Source organism: Acomys minous (assembly GCF_964271855.1).
Source record: "Acomys minous genome assembly, chromosome: 13".
Classification (NCBI taxonomy): domain Eukaryota; kingdom Metazoa; phylum Chordata; class Mammalia; order Rodentia; family Muridae; genus Acomys; species Acomys minous.
The window spans coordinates 110,239,467-110,262,298 of record NC_140495.1 but is presented as its reverse complement, the minus strand read 5'-3'; the positions used below and the strand labels follow the sequence as shown (position 1 = coordinate 110,262,298).

The 22,832-nt window shown below is 47.9% G+C and overlaps 2 protein-coding genes and 2 long non-coding RNA genes across 17 annotated transcripts in view; 3 read left to right on the top strand and 1 right to left on the bottom strand.

Annotated features, from left to right (window-relative positions):
* The window catches only part of LOC311581476 (H-2 class I histocompatibility antigen, L-D alpha chain-like), a 104,453-nt gene extending 103,966 nt beyond the window's left edge, over positions 1-487 (top strand). The window contains exon 8 of the mRNA XM_084753752.1: positions 312-487. Within this exon, the coding sequence (XP_084609878.1) occupies positions 312-316 (5 nt within the window). The 3' untranslated portion in view covers positions 317-487. The remainder of the gene's footprint in view (positions 1-311) is intronic.
* LOC311581480 (H-2 class I histocompatibility antigen, Q10 alpha chain-like) overlaps positions 1-22,832 on the top strand; it is a 119,334-nt gene that overhangs the window by 79,257 nt on the left and 17,245 nt on the right. For 6 of the 13 annotated variants that reach the window (XM_084753769.1, XM_084753771.1, XM_084753768.1 and 3 more), the window contains exon 5: positions 20,429-20,694. The exons of 4 other annotated variants lie outside the window; for them this stretch is intronic. In XM_084753769.1, coding sequence (XP_084609895.1) covers positions 20,429-20,679 — 251 coding nt within the window. In that variant the 3' untranslated portion in view covers positions 20,680-20,694. Of the gene's footprint in view, positions 1-16,493; positions 16,633-16,832; positions 17,103-17,311; positions 17,588-20,025; positions 20,302-20,428; positions 20,695-22,832 lie in introns of those variants that run through there. 3 more of the 13 variants (XM_084753770.1, XM_084753775.1, XM_084753766.1) reach the window with 3 other exon arrangements.
* On the bottom strand, positions 7,166-16,422 carry LOC311581497. 2 transcript variants are annotated; one of them, XR_014773780.1, is made up of 2 exons: positions 16,128-16,422; positions 7,166-8,453 (listed from the first exon to the last, which is right to left on the bottom strand). It is a non-coding gene; the product is annotated as an uncharacterized lncRNA (long non-coding RNA). The 2 variants fall into 2 exon arrangements; XR_014773781.1 differs by lacking the exon at positions 7,166-8,453 and adding an exon at positions 14,993-15,584.
* On the top strand, positions 20,784-21,266 carry LOC311581495. Its single transcript, XR_014773779.1, has 2 exons — positions 20,784-20,936; positions 21,085-21,266. It is a non-coding gene; the product is annotated as an uncharacterized lncRNA (long non-coding RNA).

The following is a 22,832-nucleotide window of genomic DNA, read 5'->3' as shown; positions in this document are numbered from 1 at the left end:
CATTGGTTTAACTTTGTCTTTGCAGATTTCAGGTTATCTTGTTAACTGTGGACTATAATTTTGATACCTCCTTGACTTACCAAAGAAAAAGATGTACAATTTTTAAAAAATACTCAAACTAACTGATTAGGTTCAAACACAAAACTAAACTCATTGTTGTGGATTGTAAAGGTGACACTCTAGGGCCTGATTTGGGGAGGGGCAAAGGGGACATGATTGGGACTCAGGGACTCCCAGAATCTCCCTTGAGTGAGTGGTGGGCTGTTGGGCTGCTGTCCTCACAGTGGTTGTTCCTGACTCTCCTTCTCTAGCGTGAAGACAGCTGCCTGGAGTGGACTGAGGACAGACCATGTGTTCAGGTCCCTCCTGTGACGTCCAGAGCCCTCAGTTCTCCTTAGCAACAGTGTCTGATGCTCCCTGTGATCCTATGGGCTCCTTGTGAAGAAGTGGGGAGCCCAGCCCAGCCCTGCACACCAGGACCTTCTGTAAGACCCCCTCCCCTGTGCACCCGCCATAGCAAGCATAGCAGCAGTAATGCTATCTTGCAAGGCAAGACTAGAATAATAGGTTCCCGGGATAAGATGAGGCCTGGGGCCCAGAGGAGAAAGATAAAAGCATGCTGAGATAACAGAAACAGTTGTCCTTGTCAAACAAGATATTTATGGTCGGCCACCTGGCCCAGAGAATGGGTAAACTCCCCTGTTCCTAGAGCCCATCTGATGACCGGGCCATAACCTCGCCTCATTTAAATTTACCAATCAGAGCCCTGTAACTATGCTTCTCGCTTCTGTACCTGCGCTTCCCGCTAAAATCCTTATAAAAGGCCCCCGAAAGACTCGCTTGGCGCACCAGCCTCTCCAGAGACTGAGACGCCCGGGTACCCGACCCCCTGCAATAAAGCCTCTTGCGTGTTGCAACCGAAACCTTGGTCTCGCTGGTTCTTGGTGGGGGTCTCCACGTTAAGACCACCGTGATGGGGGTCTTACATTTGGAGGTCCCACCGAGATTTGAGACCCCCGCCCAGGGACCACCGACCCAAATTCGGGAGGTAAGCCTTTGTGCCGGCCGGCTTAGTCGTTGTTGTCATTTCGTCTCTCTGTTAATCGTTACGTGTCTTGGTGTCTGCGCAGACTCTCTGAATCTGGCAAGGACTAGAAGGAGTTGACGGACTCGGACTTCTTCCTTGTGCCCCCGGGAGACGTCCCGGCGGGATTCCGTAGGGACTCTCCGTCCCACCAGAACCCTGTCTACCCCAGGGTTATTTGGGGCCCCGGCCCATCTGAGAGGCTATTCGCCTCATCTGGGAGACGAGGAATCCGGATCCCCTGCGGCGCCCGAGCCGCGGTCTCCAACCTCTGTTTTACTTTCGCTTTGGCGCAAGCGTCCCGCGCAGGCTGTTTTTGGTCTTTTGTGTCTAGTTTTCCTCTGTTGTCTTTCGTTTTATATTTTTTGGTACCATGGGTCAGACTCTTGCCACCCCATTAACCCTTACCTTACAGCATTTCAAAGAGGTCTGTGTCATTGCACACAATCTGTCAGTGGAAGTCCGCAAGGGCAAATGGGAGACTTTCTGTTCCGCCGAATGGCCCACGTTTAACACCGGGTGGCCACGAGATGGCACCTTTAACCTTTCTCTCATTTTACAGGTCAAGTCCAAAATTATGGACCCTGGACCACACGGTCATCCGGACCAGGTCCCCTAAATAATAACTTGGGAATCTCTCGTTCGTGACTCCCCTCCATGGGTCAAACCTTTCCTCACTCAGCCCCCTCCTATCCCCACCTCTCTTACCACGCCCGCCTTAGCCCCTCCCCTGGCCCCCACTCCGGCGGCCCCCTCTGGGGCCGGTCTCTATCCCGCCGTTGTCCGCCCCCCCCAAGGTCTTGCCGCCGGACGAGGGGCCCCTCCTTGACCTCCTAACCGAGGAACCACCCCCTTATCGGGCCCCAGCAGCCCCAGGCCCAGCCTCACCGGCCGGACCCCCAACTCCCTCGGCTCCTCCCTTGCCGGGGCCACCTGAGGATATTGCTCCCGCCGCAGCGCCCGAGGCCTCACCAATGGCCGGCCGACTCCGTAGCCGGCGCGAAGTTCCACCCCAGACCTCTCAGGCCTTCCCCCTTCGGGCTGGCATGGGCGGCCAGATGCAATATTGGCTGTTTTCTGCCTCAGATCTTTATAACTGGAAAAATAATAACCCTCCTTTCTCTAAGGATCCCTCCTGGTTAACTTCCCTTATTGAGTCTATTTTAGTTACTCATCAACCCACCTGGGACGACTGCCAACAGCTCCTACAGACGCTCCTCACCTCCGAAGAGAAGCAGCGCGTCCTTCTGGAGGCACGCAAGAGCGTCCCAGGAGCTGATGGGCAGCCTACCCAGCTGCCAAATAAAATTGACAGTGCTTTCCCCTTGGAACGACCGGACTGGGACTTCAACACTGAGGAAGGTAGGGCCCACCTACGTCTTTATCGCCAGCTGCTCATAGCGGGTCTCCAAAAAGCCGCCAGGCGGCCCACCAATTTGGCCCAGGTTAAGATGGTTACTCAGAAAGCAGATAAAACGCCGTCAGCTTTTCTTGAGCGTCTGAAAGAAGCTTACAGGGTTTACACTCCATATGACCCTGAGGACCCTCTCCAGGCCACCACTCTGGCCATGTCCTTTGTCTGGCAATCTGCCCCAGATATCAGATGCAAATTAGAGAGATTGAAAGAACTCAAGAAAAGTACAGTTCAGGATCTTTTAAAGGAGGCAGAGAAAGTTTATAATAAGAGAGAGACGCCGGAAAAGAAAGAAGAAATGCTTAGAAAACAGTCTAAAAAAAAGGAAAAAAGACTGAGAAAAGAAGCGGAAGAAAGGGAGAATGCTAGAGATAAGAAGAGACATAGGGAAATGAGTAGACTGTTGGCCACCGTAGTTTCAGGGCGCCAGGATAGTCAGGGCCAGGGAGAACGGAGAAAGGCCCCTGTGGATAAGGACCAATGTGCCTATTGTAAAGAAAGAGGCCACTGGGTACGGGACTGTCCCAGACGTCCCAAAGGGCCCCGTAGGGCCCCCCCTCCGCGGCTCTCCTCAACCTAGAAGACTGAAGAAGTCAGGGTCAGGAGCCTCCCCCTGAACCCTGGCTAACTCTAAATGTGGGGGGGCAACCCGTCACCTTCTTGGTGGATACGGGAGCTCAGCACTCCGTCCTCACCACCGCACCGGGGCCCCTGACAACAAAGACTGCCTGGGTGCAAGGAGCGACTGGCGGGAAGCCTTACCGCTGGACCACCGAGAGGAAAGTACATCTTGCAACCGGGACCTCCGCCCAGCGTGCTGAACTGATCGCCCTGACCAAGGCCCTGGAACTGGCAAAAGGAAAAAAGCTAACAGTATATACAGACAGCCGGTATGCCTTCGCCACGGCCCACGTACATGGAGAAATCTATCGGCGCCGAGGACTCCTCACCTCAGAAGGTAAAGAAATTAAGAATAAGACTGAAATCCTGGCCCTCCTGAAGGCCCTCTTTTTACCCCAGCAGCTCAGCATCATCCATTGCCCGGGCCACCAGAAAGGGGAATCCCCTGAGGCTCGAGGTAATCGGCTGGCTGACGAGACAGCCCGCCAAGCCGCTACAAGACCCCTCGACACTCTCGAGGCACTCTCCTTACAAGAGGACACCGGAGCGCCAGGACAGCAGGACCGGAGTTGGAAATTCACCAACGACGACATACAGAGACTTCACAAGATGGGCGCTCTCCCTGAAGGCCCCAACCATTGGCGGTATCAAGACAAGGTAGTCATCCCCTCAAAAGAGACTAACTATTTGATTGACTACTTCCATAAGCTCACTCATTTAAGTGCTCAGAAAATGAAGACCCTCCTCAAGAGAGAAGAGACGGACTTTTACCTCTTAGGAAAAAAGGAGGCCCTCCAGAGAGCCGCTGACAATTGCCGGCCCTGCGCGTTGGTCAATAATAACAGGTCCTTGAACCTGTCAGGAACTAGGGTCTGAGGACACCGGCCAGGGACCCATTGGGAAATTGACTTCACGGAGGTCAAACCAGGTATATACGGGTACCGGTACCTGCTGGTCTTCGTAGATACTTTTTCAGGATGGACTGAAGCCTTCCCCACCAAACATGAGACGGCCAAGGTGGTTTCCAAGAAGCTTTTGGATGATATTTTCCCTCGCTACGGGATGCCACAGGTAATCAGGTCCGACAACGGACCAGCCTTCGTCTCCCAGGTAAGCCAGCAGGTGGCCAAACTATTGGGGATTAATTGGAAATTACATTGTTCATACAGACCCCAGAGTTCAGGACAGGTAAAACGCATGAACAGGTCTATTAAGGAGACTTTAGCCAAATTAACGCTTGCAGCTGGCACTAAGGACTGGGTGGCCCTGCTACCCCTGGCCCTATACAGGGTTAGGAACACCCCCGGCCCACATGGGCTTACTCCTTTTGAGATTGTCTACGGTTCACATGTTCCTATTGTTCACTTCCTTGACCCAGATATCGGCTCCTTCGCCACCAGGCCTTCCCTCCAGGCACACCTAAGAGCCCTCCAAGAGGTGCAAAACGAGGTATGGAAACCCCTAGCCCGCGCTTATAAAGACCAGCTTGACAAGCCCCTGGCCCCTCACCCATTCCAGGTTGGAGACTACGTCTGGGTCCGACGTCACCGGACCAAGAACCTTGAACCCCGCTGGAAGGGACCCTACATAGTACTCCTGACTACCCCGACGGCTCTCAAGGTTGACGGAATTGCCGCCTAGATCCACGCTGCTCACGTCAAGGTGGCCAAGGGCCAATATCCATCACTCTGGCACTGCTACTGGGAGGATTAACAGTCGGGGGAGTTGCGGCAGGGATCGGAACCGGGACTACTGCTCTCACTCAGGTTGCTCATTTTCAGCAGTTACAGCAGGCCATGAACGCAGACCTTCAAGCATTAAAAGAATCCATTAGTGCATTAGAACAGTCCCTGACCTCCCTTTCCGAGGTAGTGCTCCAAAATCGTAGAGGGTTAGATATCTTGTTCCTGAAAGAGGGTGGGCTCTGTGCAGCCCTCAAGGAAAAATGTTGTTTTTATGCTGACCATACAGGAGTAGTCAGAGATAGTATGTCTAAGCTGCGAGAAAGGCTCAAGCAGCGACAGTTGCAATTTGAATCAGGACGAACTTGGTATGAAAACTGGTTTAATAAGGCTCCTTGGTTTACCACTTTAATATCTACCATAACGGGCCCTTTATTAATTATTATCCTGCTCCTATTTTTTGGGCCCTGCATCCTTAACAGACTGAAGCAATTCATCCGAGACCACCTATCGGTTGTACAGGCCTTGGTTCTAACCCAACAATACCAACAGCTCCAACAGGTAGAACCAGAGGTCATTGAATGAAAGATTTCATTCAATTTACAACAAGAGGGGGGAATGTAAGACCCCCTCCCCTGTGCACCCGCCATAGCAAGCATAGCAGCAGTAACGCTATCTTGCAAGGCAAGACTAGAATAATAGGTTCCCGGAATAAGATGAGGCCTGGGGCCCAGAGGAGAAAGATAAAAGCATGCTGAGATAACAGAAACAGTTTGTCCTTGTCAAACAAGATATTTATGGTCAGCCACCTGGCCCAGAGAACGGGTAAACTCCCCTGTTCCTAGAGCCCATCTGATGACCAGGCCATAACCTCGCCTCATTTAAATTTACCAATCAGAGCCCTGTAACTATGCTTCTCGCTTCTGTACCCGCGCTTCCCGCTAAAATCCCTATAAAAGGCCCCCGAAAGACTCGCTTGGCGCGCCAGCCTCTCCAGAGACTGAGACGCCCAGGTACCCGACCCCCTGCAATAAAGCCTCTTGCGTGTTGCAACCGAAACCTTGGTCTCGCTGGTTCTTGGTGGGGGTCTCCACGTTAAGACCACCGTGATGGGGGTCTTACATTTCTCCCTGCACTGCCTGTGCCTCCTTCCACAGCCAACCTTCCTGGTCCAGCAGGCAGGAGGGGACATCTCCATCCTGTCAGCTCCATGCTGCCCTGAGCTGCAGCTCCTCATGTCCCCAATGAGACTAAGAAGCTGAATGTGGACTTGATTGTTCATGTCCTTGACCTGAGGGGTTGATGGGCGGGTAAATTACAGGAGAGGGTTCTTAAAATTTGATAAAGAAAACGAATGGCAGCATGGAGAACTGTGGGAAAGATTAAGCTTTGTCACAGGTGGAAGCAGTCTTGGCGGGCTTTACCCTTGGGGCACACCATGAATACCTCGTGAGAGACTGTTTGGAGCCTTCCTGGGCTTGGAATTCAGGAAGCCTACCTGGGAACCCCACTGTGGCTATTGTTTTCCTAATTGACCCTCGAAGGGAGGAGGAGACCGCCCTTTGCATGTGACTGGGAAGGTGGTGAGGAGAAAAACAAGAGGTAGAGAGGAAGAAGGAGAAGGCGCGGAGAGAGAGGAAGGGACTGGACCAGCTCGTGGGACAGAGACACCTAAGGACCTGTCCTGCCGACGGATTCCAGGAGGTTTACTCTTCTGTTCCTTTAACCTTTTTTTCCTTCTTGTATATGCTAGTTGGGTTGTATAATAAAGTTTAATTGTTAATAAACAGAGCCAACAGAGAACCTTCCAGAATCTGTGTTTGCTCTACTGCATGTCAGGTGGGGGAGGAGAAGGTTGTGGGAGCTGAGTAAGGCCCGGATGTCCTGTCCAGCTGTGTAGTTTCATGTTGTCTGGTCATTCCTAAGTTCTGTCACCTCTAGGGCTCTTATGTCCTTGTCACTTATTAGAACCACATGCTGACAGCCTCTGTGATCTCATGGACACAAGGAGCCTTGTCCTGTCCCCAAGAGTCTGAGCAGCCAGGGCTGCTGTGACAGGCCAGCCTTGGCTCCCTGCTGGCTGTGGCTCCTCACTCATCTTCTGTGTTTATTTCTTGTCTTTTCAGTTTGTGTGGAGGACAAGGCCCTTGCTTGTCCCTGTGTGTGGGTCCTGTCTGTTCTCCTAGGAGGTGTTTTTCATCCTGTCCCCTGCACTCAGGACACTGTGTGCTGAGAGCATGCATGCCAGCCTCCTGAGCTCCTGCCTCCTTCCAGGGCCCTTCCTGGAGAGTCTGCCCTTCATCCCTCAATCTTTCAGAATCTAAGCCTTGTCAACAGAGGGAATCACCAACAGGGTCTGTAGGCTCAATTTGCCTAACAAATATATTTTATTACGAACTTATTAACCGAGCGTACGCCCCTTATCACCTGACTAACTGAAACAATAGAAGAGGAATAAGGAATAAAGAATACAATAACAAAACCATAAGGATATCAGCGATTCTCCTGGCCTAATCAGCAGGATTTCTTCTGCTGGAACCTGGAGTAACCAGAACCCAGAACCTCAGCAGGAGCCAGATCCACGAAGCCTTCCTTCAAGCAGTTCTCTCTAGGAGCATCTCAAAGTGGAGCGATGAACAGTTCAAAACTATCCCAAGTCTCCAAAGGCCCCATCTCCAGTTTTGGGCTCATTTACATATCTCCTCCGAGAATCTGTTCACGGATCTTTTCAGCTGGCAACAATTAAGCTCTAGCATGAGGTGGTTTGCCTTCTAGTGGATTAACCTCACCTGTTCTCTCACAAGACCGTTCCCCATCCACACTTGGGATCATAACAAAAACAGGTTTATCTCTCCTTCATCTCCCCCTATCTATTTAATAAAATAAGCTGTATACAACAAAAAGGAGAGTTATCCATTGTGTCAACATTTACAAGGACCAGTCCATTTTTAGTTAACAATTTTTAAGAAATTATTCCACTACCCTATGCTACTGACTCTTATCCTAATGCCTAAAGTTTTTTCTTTTTTCATTTTTTAAAAACTAAACTCATAATAATACTGTGGCTATCTAGTCTTCAACCCAATCAGAGACTCCAGAAGGAAAAACTATTTAATATGAAGGAAGTGCAGGCAAGCAACTTCCAAAAGTATATGACAAGACAGAGAGCTGACTATCTGGACAGTCACAAGTTCCTCTCCATCGTCAGGGCATCCAGTCTTCAGCCAGCTGGCCCAGGGCACCTGACAGACCACTTCTGGACCGTCACAAGTTTCTCTCCATCGTAGGTGCATCCTGCTTTCAGACAGCTTAAAGCATCTCACAGACTGCTCTGAAGCAGGGATCCTGAAGGACTGGCCCACCTAATCTCCGCAAGGCTGGGCAGCCAGTTTCTCAGTATCAGGCTTGATCATAGTGGACGGTCATTTGTCATCAGCAGTAGAGATAAGCACAGTTCCTCAGTCCAGCGGATATCTGCCACTATCATTTTTTGATGCCCACACAATTAGACTGGAGGCACTGCCAGGAACGAATGTGTCTCTCTGTCATAAAAGCCCTTTATCATTAAATGCCGCTTTCTGTGGATCTCTGAGGTGTTTGAAGACCATCTATCTATCTATTATATCCATCATCTATTTATTGCTACAAGAAACTAAACAAAGCTTATTATATAATAAGTAATTTAGTATCTAGTAAGATTTATAAGTAACCAAAACTACCAATTTCTGCCTCCGACCATCCTGAACAAGTTATAACAGCTATTTTTCGCCTTTTCAAATAAGCTGTACATGTATAATACATTAAATAAATGTCAAACAAAATGATCTTAAGTTTCTGCCAACATACACTATACATTATAAGTTGGTATAAGTAACATACCATATTACAATACATAAAGCAGAAGTTGAAAAGGAAAAAAAATCTTACATTTTCATCATCTACAATACCGATGTGAACACCAGTGTAAATTATTTGAAGTTAGTAGATTCAATAATCTACTTTTTATTCTTTAATCTATATCCTCCTTATCTCTTTCCCTTACATCTTCCCTTCTCTTTTGTTAAGGGGTAGCAAAGGATGGTGGAATGATTTCTTAAAAATTGTTAACTACAAATGGACTGATAAAACAACTAAGGTGATTAAAAGCCCACTTACATCAGTTCAAAAATCAGAATTGTATGCAATCCTTATGGTACTGTTAGATTTTCCTGAACCTCTTAATATAATCACTGACTCTCAATATGCTGAAAGAGTTGTTCTGCATATAGAAACTGCTGAATTTACTCCTGATAACACAGAATTGACTACATTATTTATAGAACTGCAACAGGTCATCAGAAGCAGAAATTATCCCTTGTATATTACTCATATTCGATCCCATACAGGTTTACCAGGTCCATTGGCACAAGGAAATGAAGAGATCGACAAATTATTGATAGGTAATATATTCAAAGCCTCCAAATTTCACGAAAAACATCATGTCAATGGTAAGGGGTTGAAGAAAAGATTCTCTATAACTTGGCAACAAGCCAGAGAAATAATTAATAAGTGTCCTACATGTTCCTTATATAGTCAACTACCGTTGCCTGCTGGAATGAACCCTAGAGGTAGGTATCAAAAGGAATGAAATTTGGCAGATGGATGTGTTTCATTTTGCAGAATTTGGAAAAATAAGGTATGTGCATCATACCATTGATACATATTAGGGTTTTCAATGGGCAACTGCCTTAAGTTCTGAAAGGGTTGACTGTGTGATTACTCATTTGCTGGAAATAATGGCATTTATGGGAATACCTACACAAATTAAGACTGACAATGCTCCTGCGAATGTGTCCCTTAAGATGTAAAATCCCTTACGTATTATAAAACACGGAAGGCTGGAGAAATGGCTCAGAGGTTAAAGAGCACTTTCTGCTCTTCCAAAGGTCCTGAGTTCAATTCCCAGAGACCACATGGTGGCTCACAACCACCTATAATGAGATCTGGTGCCCTCTTCTGGCCTGCAGGTGTACATGCAGGCAGAGTACTAGATGCATGATATATAAATAAATCTTTAAAAAATAATAATATAAAACATGTTACTGGTATACCTCACAACCCCAAAGGACAAGCAGCTGTGGAAAGAGCTAATTGTACCTTAAAAGAAATGCTTATTAACCAAAAGGGAGAGCCAGGCATGGTGGTGCATGCCTTTAATCCCAGCAGTCAGGGGCAGAGGCAAGTGGATTGCTGTGAGTTCGAGGCCAGCTTGGTCTACAAAGTAAGTCTAGGACAGCCAAGTTTAACACAGAGAGACCCTGTCTCAAAAAACCAAAAAATAAATAAATAAATAAATAAATAAATAAATGTACAAAAGGGAAGGGTAAAGACTCCCAGGGACCAGTTGAATAATGCTTTGTTGACTCTAAATTTTCTTAATGTTAATGATGAAGGGACGTCAGCTGCGGAGAGACATTGGGTGATAGAAAAAACTGAGGAGCTGGGACAACCAATATTCTACAAAGTCTTGTCATGTATGAAATGGAAACCTGCAATAGTTTTGAGACCCATCATGGGTATGCATGTTTCCACAGGGAGTGAAAAAATATGGCTACCAACCAAACTTATAATCATTATATCTGACAATATAGCAAGTGAATCTTAAGAGCTACCTGGTTCTTGCAGCTTGACATTGTTTCATACAGCTTAGAGAACTAATGCTCTCTTCTGGCCTGTTGGTGTACATGCAGGCAGAGCCCTGTATTATTTGCAAAGCGCAGGACAAGCTGAAGACAAAGCAGGCAGCCTGGGTGATTTCACTCCAAAAGCATGCTTCTGGCACCTCGAGCAAGGTGCCTCAACTGTCGTTTCCTTGAAATTTTATATATGTACTAACATACCTATACTAATGATTTCAAAGGTTTGCTTACTTTCAGAACAAAAAACAGGATAATGATAAAGATCGAACTTCTGCCTCCGGCGCTACTGCTTCCTCCAGAAATTGCATGCATATTAACAATCAAACGGCTAGCCAAAAGGATCGATCCCAAAAAGACTGGACAAAAACAGATACAGCTAGTTTTCCAGTGCTTGGGCAATATATTATTTTTCTAGGGTACCCAAAAGATGTTTTTCTCCTAAAGAGCATAAAGTAATTTTGAGAACATGACAACCCCATTCCCAGTAGGTATGGTGAGTGTTTTTGGTGGGTTACCAATCCTCATTTTTGCCTAAGGGGGATAGCTATAAATTAATAAAAGCTTCATTTAGGGATTTCTTTCTTCTTTCTTTCTCTCTTATCTTTCTATCCCATCTAATATTAAGGAAAAAGGGGGAAGGAAGGGAGGATATAGGTTTATAGAATAAAAGGTAGATTATTGAACCTACTAGCCTCAAAAATCTTACATTGGTGTTGTAGATTGATGAAATTTTAAGGCTATTTTGTGGGTTTTTTTGTTTGTTTTTTGTTTGCTTGCTTGTTTTTGGTGTTTTGTTTTTTGTTTTTTGCTTTTATTTTGGTTTTTTGAGACAGGGTTTCTCTGTGTGTTCCTGGCTGTCCTGGATTCGCTTTGTAGACCAGGCTGGCCTTGAAGTCACAGCAATCCGCCTGCCTCTGCCTCCCGAGTGCTGGGATTAAAAGAGTGCTCCACCACACCCGGCTAAGACTATTTTGATTGATGGAAATTTAAGACTATTTTATTCAACTTTTGCTTCACATTGATTAAAAACTTAAGTTGTATATTGTTATTCAACTTTTGCCTTATGTATTATATATTATATGCTGATAAAATCTTATTATATATTGTATGTTAGTAGAAACTTAAGATCATTTTCTTCAACGTTTATTTAATGCATTATTCATGTGCCACTTATTCAAAAAGGTAATGTCTTATGAAAACTAACTATTAATAACCTGTTCAGGAAGGTAAGAGATAAAAGTTGGTATTTAGTTACCTATAAATCTCACTAGCATGCTCGCTTCAGCAGCACATATACTAAAATTGGGACGATACAGAGAAGATTAGCATGGCCCCTGCGGAAGGATGGCACACAAATTCGTGAAGCGTTCCATATTTTTGTAGAAGAATGGACTAAGAAACTGTGGTACATTTACACTATGGAATACTACTCAACTATTAAAAACAAGGAATTCCCGAAATTTGTGGACAAATGGTTTGACCTAGAAATTATCATAATGAGTGAGTTCACCCAGAAGCAAAAAGAGACAAACGGTATATACTCACTTATATCGAGACTCTAATCCAAGGGATACGTCCCATGAAAAACTTTACTTACCAGGAAAGTGGGTCAGAGGAGAGGACATCCTATTGAGACTTTAGGAGAGAGTAGCATGGAAGAATGGGGAAATAGTAGGATCCACAGGGTCCTGGAAACCTACAAGAAGAACTTTATGACAGGCAGATCTGGGTCCTGGGGTCCTCCTCAAACTAAGGCATCAGCCAAGGAGAAATAGGCAGTAAACTTCGAACCCCTACCAAGACCTAGCCGACGAACATAATATTCTTCACCGTTGAGTGGAGAGTGAGATCTGACTCTCACACGAACTCTGGTGCCCCTTTTCTGACCACGTCCCCTGGATGGGGAAGCCTGGCGGCACTCAGAGGAAGGATAGCAAGTTAGCAAGAAGAGACTCGATATTCTAAGAGCATATATAGGGGGAGGAGGTCTCCCTCAATCACAGACATAGGGGAGGGGAGAAGGGGGGAAGTGGGAGGGAGGGAGGAATAGGAGGAAACAGGGGAAGGGCTAACAATCAAGATGTAATATGAACAAATTAATTTAAAAAAATGGTAAAAAAAATCTCACTAGCTACCAATTTACTTGATCATAGAACAGGTCTGTTTAGTTTCTTGTATATGTCTTCAAAGGAATAGATTGATAACTGTAAGAAGAGAGAGAGAGAGATGGTCTTCAAACTCTCCAGAGATCCACAGAATATGGCATTTAATGATGGAGGGCTTTCCTGACAGAGAGAGACATCCGCTCCTGGCCGCCTCTCCATTTACATCATTGAAGATGGGGGCTTCAAGAGACGCTGGTGACAGAATGGTCACTAGACGGAAAAACTGCTCTACTACTGCTCTTATCTCTACTGCTGATGACAGGCTGACTGTCTGCAATGATCAACAGTGATGCTGGAAAGTTGACTGTCCAGCTTTGAAGAGACTAGATGGACCAGACTGTCGGATTTCCTGCTTCAAAAAGCAGTTTGTTGGATGTTTTGGGCCGATAAGGCTGAAGACTGATTGCCCCAATGAAGGAGAGAATTCGGTGACTATCCAGGCAGTCTGCTCTCTCTGTACTATGCAACTTGGAAGTTGCCTGCCAACACTTCCTTTATTAGATAGATTTTCCTTCTTGAGTCTCTGATGGGATTGAAGAGTAGATAGCCACAGTGTTACTAGAAGCTTTAGTTTAGGAATTAAAAACACATTTATAGATTGATAATTACAATTTCTTTTTTCTTTCTTTCTTTCTTTTTTTTTTTTTTTTTTTTTTGAGACAGGGTTTCCCTGTGTAGCCCTGGCTGTCCTGGACTCACTGTGTAGACCAGGCTGGCCTCAAACTCACAGCGATCCGCCTGCCTCTGCCTCCCAAATGCTGGGATTAAAGGTGTGTGCCACCACTGCCTGGCGATAATTACAATTTCTAATGAAGAGACTTTAGAAAACTTTAGACAATAGGAAAGAACTCTCTTTGATAGGATAGTGAAACACTTTCTCCAAGGATATCAAATACAAAAGGACTGGGTTATGTATTTGATACCTGAAGCTTCTGTATATATGTATATTTGTGTATATAGTTCTTAATTATTTTTTAAGATAAAAGGGGGATGTGTGGAAGGATTGTAGGCATTATCCCAGGTGAAGGCAGTCTGGGCGGGTTTTGCCTCGGTTCCTCCGCTTGGAAACACCACCAATACCCCACTGAGACAGATATTGTTGAACACTGGGAGGAACCATCCTGGGTCCAGCATTCAGGAAAAGGACCAGAGACTCCAGCCAGGTGATTGTGTTTCTAACCGATGGGAGGAGGGAACCCAGGGGAGGAGGGAGAGAGGGAGAGATGCAGGCAGAGAGAACACTTTAGCTTTGGACCACAAGTGTGCAGGCCTAGAGACACCTAGGGACCTGTCCCATGGAGCTGATACCGGAAAGTTTATTCTAGTTCCCCTTTAACCTTTCCGCCCCCTGTGTTGGCGCCGCACCGTCCAGCGGAAATAAGACACCAACAACCAGACTTCTTCTCGAGATCTTTACCCAGGATTAAGCTCAGTGGGAATGGCCCTGAAGAAAGGAAGGGCCAAGCTTAAGTACAACTCAAGGGCCAATCAGCTCATGCCAGGTGTCACCTCCTCATAGGTCCGCGTCAGAGCAGGACTGCTCATCATCAGATCACCAGTTACCCTTGCACAGCCTTTTGCCATATAAGGACTTGTTTATCTTAGAGAGCACTCGCCGTCGGGATGGCGGAAGGTGGAAGCCTAAACCATGTTAAGGCGCGGCACCTCGCAGCTCTCCACACTCCTGTACAGGACAGTCGGGTTGTATAATAAAGTCTAACTGTTAAGAAACAGAGCCAACAGGACATGGCTGACATAGCCTGCCCTCTACCTTGAACTTTCAGAGCAGAACTTTTCCTTCCTCTTCACTATATAATCTGGACATTTTGCTGCTGTTGTTTCTCTCTCTCTCTCTCTCTCTCTCTCTCTCTCTCTCTCTCTCTCTCTCTTCTACCTTACCTACATTTATATATTTCAACTTGCCTTACAGGACAACAATCCAAAGTTCCTCATTTTTAACTATAGGAAAAGGTAGGAATGTTAGGATTCTGCTTCAGTCGGCCTACCTGTGATGTCATCACTTACCTGCCACGGGGGGCGTGGCCCTGGCCAGGACCATATAAAAGGGCAAACCCTCCAACGGGTCGCTCTCTGCTCTACTCTACTCCCCCCGTCTGCCCTGTCTCCCTTACCCCCTTAGGCCCTTTCTCTCTTCCTCTGTCTCTGTCTCTCTCTGGGGTACCCCTCCCCCTCCCCCCTCCCCCTCCCCCTCCCCCTCCCCCTCCCCCTCCCCCCCTCCCCCTCCAGGCTCATTTAATAAACTCTACAACATAATATCTGCTGCCTGGTATCTAACTGATATTAACCATAAAACTTACTAGAAAACAGACTTCAAGAGATCTGATGAATACGGCATTAAAAATGTTTAATAGAAGCCCTGTGTGGTGGCACAGCCTTTAATCCCAGCACTCAGGGAGGCAGAGGCAGGCTGGTTACTATGAGTTCAGGGCCAGCCTGGTCTATACAGAGAGTCCAGGGCATCCAGGGCTACACAGAGAGACCCTATTTTAACAAACAAATGAAAAATTTTAATGAAAAAAATCTTACTATGAAAGACAAAGACTCCAGCTGCTAGAAGTGACCCCAAGGTCTCCACAGACATGATGGGACACAGAACTCCAACTAGATCTTGCCAGCCACTGTCCAAGCTGTGGACACACTGTACATGAGGAGTTGAGTGTCTCCCTTAGCTTAGACAAAGTAGACCTGTCTCCAAGTTCCTCCACCACAGGAAAGTCTGCTGGGCCTTCTGAACCTGGAGCAAAGACTGATGCTGCCCTGGGACCTCTGCTCCCAAGGACATCAAGACTGCCACAGAGGAACCTAGGGTGATTGTCCAGGCAGCTGGTCTCTATCTTGTTGTTTGTTTGTTTGTTTGAAGACAGGGCTCCTCTGTGTAGGCCGTGGTATCCTGAAATTCACTCTGTAGATCAGGTTAGCCTAGAATTCACAGAGATCCATCTGTCTCTGCCTATTTGAAGTGCCCGGCTCCCTGTCTTTTTTTTTTTTTTTTTAAGATTTATTATGTATACAATGTTGTGTGTGCATGTACAACTGCACGCCAGAAGAGGGCATCAGACATCATTATACAATATACTTAGACATCCAGAAGAGCAGCCAGTGCTATTAACCTCTGAGCCATCTCTCTAGTGTACCCCCGCATTCCCCCCCCCCAGTATTTTTTCTTTCTCTTCTTCCTTATTTTTTTTTTTCTTTCGAGACAGTGTTTCTCTGTGTAGCCTTGGATGTCCGGACTCACTGGCTTTGTAGACCAGGCTGGCCTTGAACTCCCAGGGATCCACCTGCCTCTGCCTCCCGAGTGCTGCGACTAAAGGCGTGCGCCACCACACCTGGCTTCTTTCTGTCATTTTTAACAGGACTCTGTACACCTGCTTGGTCAGCACATGAACAGAGCCCGGTCTCTGTGGGTCTGTGTGGGGCTTGCAGGCCAGTGCCTCTGCTCTGAGGAGAAGCATCTCTCACCTGCATCCCCAACTGCTTGCTGTTGCCAATGTGTTCCAGGAAGCGGCTTTTCTTCTAGAAGACTCCAGGGTCCGACTTCTGAAGAGAAGGAAGAGGAAGGGTGGAGGGAAGGACAACATGAGCTTGGCCTCGGGTCTCTCCTGGTGTCCAGACAGCTTCTGGGTGAGAACGCGGAGACGCCATGACAAACAGCGCTCTGTCCCTCAGCACAAGGTCAGGCAAAGTCTAAGTCGCCAGGCGGTGAGGTCTAGTGTGGGGAAGCTCAGGGCTGGAGATTCCCCATCTCCCCAGTTTCACTTCTTCTCCTAACCTGTGTCAGCTCCCTCTGCCCGGACATTGGGTGGCGCGATCCTGGGGAACCAACCAGCGTCGCCGTGGGCACCGGTTATAAAGTCATTGCCGCCCGCCAGACTCAGGTGCGCCCGGATCCCAGATGGGGCGATGGCGCCGCCCACGCTGCTCCTGCTGCTGGCGGCCGCCCTGACCACGACCCAGACCCGCGCGGGTGAGTGCGGGGTCCGGAGGGAAACGGACTCTGCGGGGGGGGGGGGGACACCGGGGAAGCCGCGTCCCCGCGTCGCCCACCAGACTCTCCGCCCCCTGCTCCACCCGCGTCCCGAGCCCCGCGCCCTGCTCCCCTCCAGGCCCGCGCACTTGCCCGGGGTCCCGGGAGGAGGTCGGGGTCTCACCGCGCGCCGCCCCCAGGCTCACACTCGCTGCGGTACTTCACCACCGCCGTGTCCCGGCCCGGCCTCGGGGAGCCCCGGTACATGGAAGTCGGCTACGTGGACGGCACGGAGTTCCTGCGCTTCGACAGCGACGCGGAGACTCGGAGAGTGGAGCCGCGGGCACCGTGGATGGAGCGGATGGGGCCGGAGTATTGGGAGGAGCAGACACTGAGAGCCAAGAGGTGGGAGCAGATTTTCCGAGTGAGCCTGAGGATCCTGCTCGGCTACTACAACCAAAGCGAGGGCGGTGAGTGACCGCGGTCACAGCTCACGTCCCCTCCACGTCCCGACACCGGGGCCGAGACGCCCGGGTCCCAAGTCCGAGGCTCGGGAGGAGAAACGCGACCCAGAACGGTTTCCCTTTCGGTTTTGAGGCGTCCGCGGGTGGGCGGGGCCGCGGGGCGTGGATGGTCATGTGGGGGACAGGAAGGCGAGGCTGACCGCGGGGTCCCGCAGACTCTCACACCTTCCAGTATATGTCTGGCTGTGACGTGGGGTCGGACTGGCGCCTCCTCCGCGGGTACCAGCAGTACGCATACGATGGCGGCGATTACATCTCCCTGAACGAAGACCTGAAATCCTGGACGGCGGCGGACATGGCGGCGCAGATCACGCAGCGCAAGTGGGAGCAGGGTGGTGTTGCAGAGAGAGTGAAGGGCGAACTGGAGGGCGAGTTCGTGGAGTGGCTCCGCAGACACCTGGAGAACGGGAAGGAGACGCTGCTGCGCACAGGTGCGGGGGCCGCGGGCTCCTCCTCCCTCTGCCCTCAGCTCAGTCCTGAGGAAGAAGAACCTCAGCTGGGATGACGCCCCTGTCTCTAGGGAAACAGTGTCGGGGTCTCCTGATCCAGCATCGCAGGCTCCACCAGTGTCGTTTCTTTTCTTTCCTTTCTTTTTTATTTTATTTTTCTTTATTGTTTTTGTTTGCTTGTTTTTTTCTTCTTTTCAAGACACGGTTTGTCTGTGTAGCCCTGGCTGTCTTGAACTCTCGTTGTAGGCCTGCCTGGCCTTGAACTCACAGTGATCCACCTGCCTCTGCCTCCCAGAGTGCTAAGATCTAAGATCACAGGCTTGTGGCCTGGCTCATTTCTTCTCTCTGTCTCTCTGTCTCTCTCTGTCTCTCTGTCTCTGTCTGTCTGTCTGTCTGTCTGTCTGTCTGTCTGTCTCTCTCTCTCTCTCTCTCTCTCTTTGTTTTTTGTTTTTCGACACAGGTTGGGTTTTTGTTTGTTGGGGTTTTTGGAGTTTTTTGTTGTTTTGTTTTCGTTTTTGTTTTGTGGTTTGTTTGTTTGTTTTGGGGGGTGTTTTTGTATTTTGGGTTTTTTTGTTTTTGCTTTTTTTTTTTTTTTTCAAGACAGGGTTTCTCTGTGTATCCCTGGACTCCATAGACCAGGCTGGCCTGGAATTCACAAAGATCTGCCTCCCTCTGCCTGCCGACCGACTGCTGGGAATAAAGGCCTGTGCCACCACCATTCAGTTTCTAGAACTTTCTAAATAATACATTCTCCCAGATCCCTGTGTGGGGTTTACATACCTTCCACACCCCAATTCTATCTAATCCTAGAACGGTCACATGAGCACTTATGGGGTGCCCTTGACAAATATTAAATAGTAGAATTTCTTTTCTTTCTTTTGGTTTGGTTTGGTTTGGTTTGGTTTTTTGAGACATGGTTTCTCTGTGTAGACTTGACTTTCTTAGTAGACCAGGCAGGCCAGGAACTCACAGAGACATCCACCTGGCTCTGCCTCTGGAGTGCTGGGATTAAAAGCCTGCACCACCACCTTCAGGCTTGAAGGCATTATTTTGCTTTTAGATTTTCTTCCCCACTGGGGTGTTAATGTTTCTTCATCCCCTTGTATTACCATTTGTATCAGTGTCCACAGGTGCCAGGGGACACTGCTAACCTGGATAATTAGACAAGTCAGTGTTTCCTTAAAGGAGAAAGGTCCTGTGAGCTTGGACTAATTTCCTGTCAGAATTAACTACCCAGACCCTCCTGCTCCCCCTCTGCCCCATCAAGCTGCAATGCTCTATTATTTTCAACAACTTATCTGTATTGTCTGTATTATCAGTAGGCCCGGCTAGCAATCAATCAAGACACTGACACTGGTTATATTTTAAAATAGTCTTAGCCTGGGGCAGGGCAGATATCAGTCCTTTAAACTACTTTTTATAGTAGGTAACCCTATGCCATCTGTTTTTCATAACTTTTATCAAGCTATCTTCCATGTACAATCCCGTATACTTGTTAATGTTTTTCATCTGGGTTCTCCATCCAGGCCACCAGCCATGTGTTTTTCCTCCAGCTAACCCGTGGCAGCCTTCCTCTTCTTACTTCAGGTCTCTCTCCTTCTCCTTTTTTCTCCTAGCAGTCCTTTTTCTTCCCAGAATTCCTCTCTTTCTCCTAGCCCCACCTATCTCCTGCCCTGTCCAGATGGGAGGGCTTTTTATTAAGTAAAAGTTGGGTCACAGAGGCAGCAAGCTGTAATTAGCATCAAATACATCAGACCATTCCCCAACAGGGCTCCCACTAGTGAGTCAGGAATTGACCTTCCTCAGAGACAGGGTGCACTGGGGTGCACAGCACACTTCAGGGATCCTGTGTGACTTACCTTGTATCTGTCCCCCAGAGGCAGGGGCTGGGAGTCGTTTTCTCTGACTGAGTGTGAGAGGTTCCCCACATTTCTGCTGCCCACTCTGGAGATGACTGTTCACTAGGACAGACAGTGAATGCTGGTCAGCAAGATGGACACATGTTTGTGTCTCAGTGGTGGCAGCAGCAGTTGGGGCACCCTTCATGTAGCCCCTGCCACTCATTTCTTATTTTGATATGAATTCAAACGCATATTACATTATTTTCTGTTCCTTCCATTCATCTACTATGTATCTTAAGCCAGAGAAACATCTCATTATAAACACAAAAAGCAGAGCAAACAAAAATACTGACCTGCTGGTTCCTTTAGATCCCCTCTTAGCTTCTGAGTCCCCTCCCTGCCCCCCAGGAAAATGTGCAGTTCTGTGCTCAGGGGACCAGCTCTGCCTGCAGGTCACTAGTGTGGTGACAGTCCAAATGTTCAAACAGAAGCATAGTTCAGTGTTGTCATTCATTTAGTTTTGTCTTTACAGACTTGAGCTTATCTTGTTAATTGTGGATTTCTTAAATCTCCAAACAGACCCCCCAAAGGCACATGTGACCCATCGCCCCAGACCTGAAGGTGACATCACCCTGAGGTGCTGGGCCCTGGGCTTCTACCCTGCTGACATCACCCTGACCTGGCAGCTGAATGGGGAGGAACTGACCCAGGACATGGAGCTTGTGGAGACCAGGCCTGCAGGGGATGGAACCTTCCAGAAGTGGGCAGCTGTGGTGGTGCCTTCTGGGAAGGAGCAGGATTACACATGCCACGTGGTGCATGAGGGTCTGCGTGAGCCCCTCACCCTGAGATGGGGTAAGGAGGGTGTGGGTGCAGAGCTGGGCTCAGGGAAAGCTGGAGCCTTCTGCAGCCCCTGAGCAGGTCAGGGCTGAGAGCTGGGGTCATGACCCTCACCTTCCCTTGCTTTCCCTTCCCTTCCCAGAGCCTCCTGAGTCCATGGTCCCCATCATGGCAATCATTGCTGTTCTGGTTGTCCTTGGAGCTGTGACCATCACTGTGGCTGTGGTGGCTGTTGTGAGGAGGAGGAGAAACAGAGGTAGGAGAGGGCAGGGCCTGGGTTTTCTCTCAGCCCCTTTTAGAAGTGTGCTCTGCCTCATTAATGGGAAACACATGCTCACCCTCATGGCTGACACTGGTTCATTCCCTACATTCCTCCTTCCTCATGACTCCTGACCCTTCCTGGTCTGTAGCCATTGTTCTGGAAACTTCATGGGTGTCTCTCACAGCTTTTCTTCTCACAGGCACAAATGGAGGCTATGCTGCTGCTGCAGGTCAGTGTGCGAGGGAAGAGTTGTCCTGAGGCCCTTGGGGGGAAGCTGAGGTGAAGGTCCCTCCTCCAGCCCACCTGTCAGTCTCCTGAGTGTTTTATTTCTTCTGCTGCAGGCAGGGACAATGCCTAGAGCTGTGACTTGTCTCTGCAGCTTGGAAAGGTGACACCTGGGGGCCTGGGATTGGGGATGAGGTGAAGGGGAGAGGACTGGGCCCCAGGGCCTCTGAGATTTAGGCCTGTGAGTGAATGGTGGCCTTTGAGGTGTTTTCATGTTGACTGACATGAATCTTGTTCTTCTCTTGGGACAGCTGCCTCGTGGGACTGAGTGACAAGTTCAGAGTTAAGAAACAAGAGAGGCAAGTGGATCTCTCTGAGTTCAAGGCCAAGCCGGTCTACAAGTCAGTCCAGGACAGCCAAGACTACACAGTGAAACCCTTTCTCAAAAAAAAAAAAAAGAAAAGAAAAGAAAAGAAAAGAAAAGAAAAAGAAATCAAGCAAGCATCAATCAATCAATAAAAGAGAGAAAAGAAAACAAGAGAAAAAAGAAAAAATAATAGGAGGGTCTGGAGAGATAATTCAGAGGTTAAGAGCCTGCCTTCCAAAGATCCTGATTTCAATTCCTGGCAACCATATGGTGGCTCACAACCATCTATAATGAGATTTGGTGCCCTCTTCTGGTCTGCAGGTGTACATGCAGGCAGAACACTATACACATTAATAAATAAATCTCTAAAAGGAAAAGAAACTAGAAATCGGCCTTTTATGTATTTGTTGCTTTAAAAATGTACCCGTGTGTTGCTATGTTCACACACACACACACACACACACACACACACACACACACACACACACGCCCTCACCAAGCAGGCACAGAAGATCTCCAGCACACAGGGACTGCTATGCCAACAAGTTGAAGGGCAGTAGGTGGGGCTGAGGCAGCCTGTTAACTGTGGGGCCACAGGGTGGAGACAGCAAGCAGAGCAGCTCTCACTGTCAGTTCCTCAGCTCAGGGACTGGGGTGCCCCAGGCTGGGGAGCTGGTCAGTGACTAGGAGACCAGCTCCACGAACGTCTTGAGTAACAGGCAGACTACTGCTCTGATGGCAAGTAGCCTTAAGAAACGGGTGGACTATTGCTCCGGTGGTAAATAGCAATGGTTTATTTCTTAAGTACAGCTTTTATACTATTCTAAAGTATCATATTATGGCTTGGCACGTAACATTAGTTATTCATTAATATTACCAATAACAAACTTGGTTCTCACACCTATTAGACTAAACACATTCTGGGAATCAGTCAAGGGAGACAATTTCACGAACAAGAAAGAAGATAACTATAAGCCTTCCCTCACCTTGAACCAATAACTGTTTCACTTTATCAAGAAGTTCTCAAGGAGTTACTGCCAAGACTTCTGGGAGCAGGGCCAGAGCCACCCAACCCTTCCAGGAGGGGCAGCCCCTGAGCTCTTCCCCAAAATCCTTAGTTAACCCTTTCAGGCCGATACTAAGTAGCAGTTCTCCTCATTCCACTCTTTTTTCTTTTATTAAATAAACATGGAGGGCAGCTTATCTTTATCTTAATACAACTTAAGTTTCTTCATTTCTATAAAACTTCTATTAAGCTGAGTAGTTAACATTTTCAAAATTACAGGCAGAAGGAGGCAACTCAAAAAAATAACTATAGCAATAACACCAAACACCCAATGTTTACATGAGGAAAAGGATGGAAACACAGACTTTAACGTATCCACAAAATACTTTGCTTGTGTTGCTAAGTCTACTTTAATTTTTGGAGACTCAATACCTCTTGAATGTGATTTTTAAGCTCCTCTAAATCTAACGAAGTATTAGAATTATCCCATATCCCCTGAAGATGCTGCTGTATTTTATCCCAAGAGAATTGTGTAGCGTTATCTGGTACGGGAGTAACACATATTATTTTATAATCAGCATGGCAAGCGAGAGATTCCCTAGTGGCTAGAATTTGTAATTGTCGCCCCCATTAAATCAACTGTATCTTTTAAAGAGTTAAGTCTCAATTCCATTTTTTCATCCCAT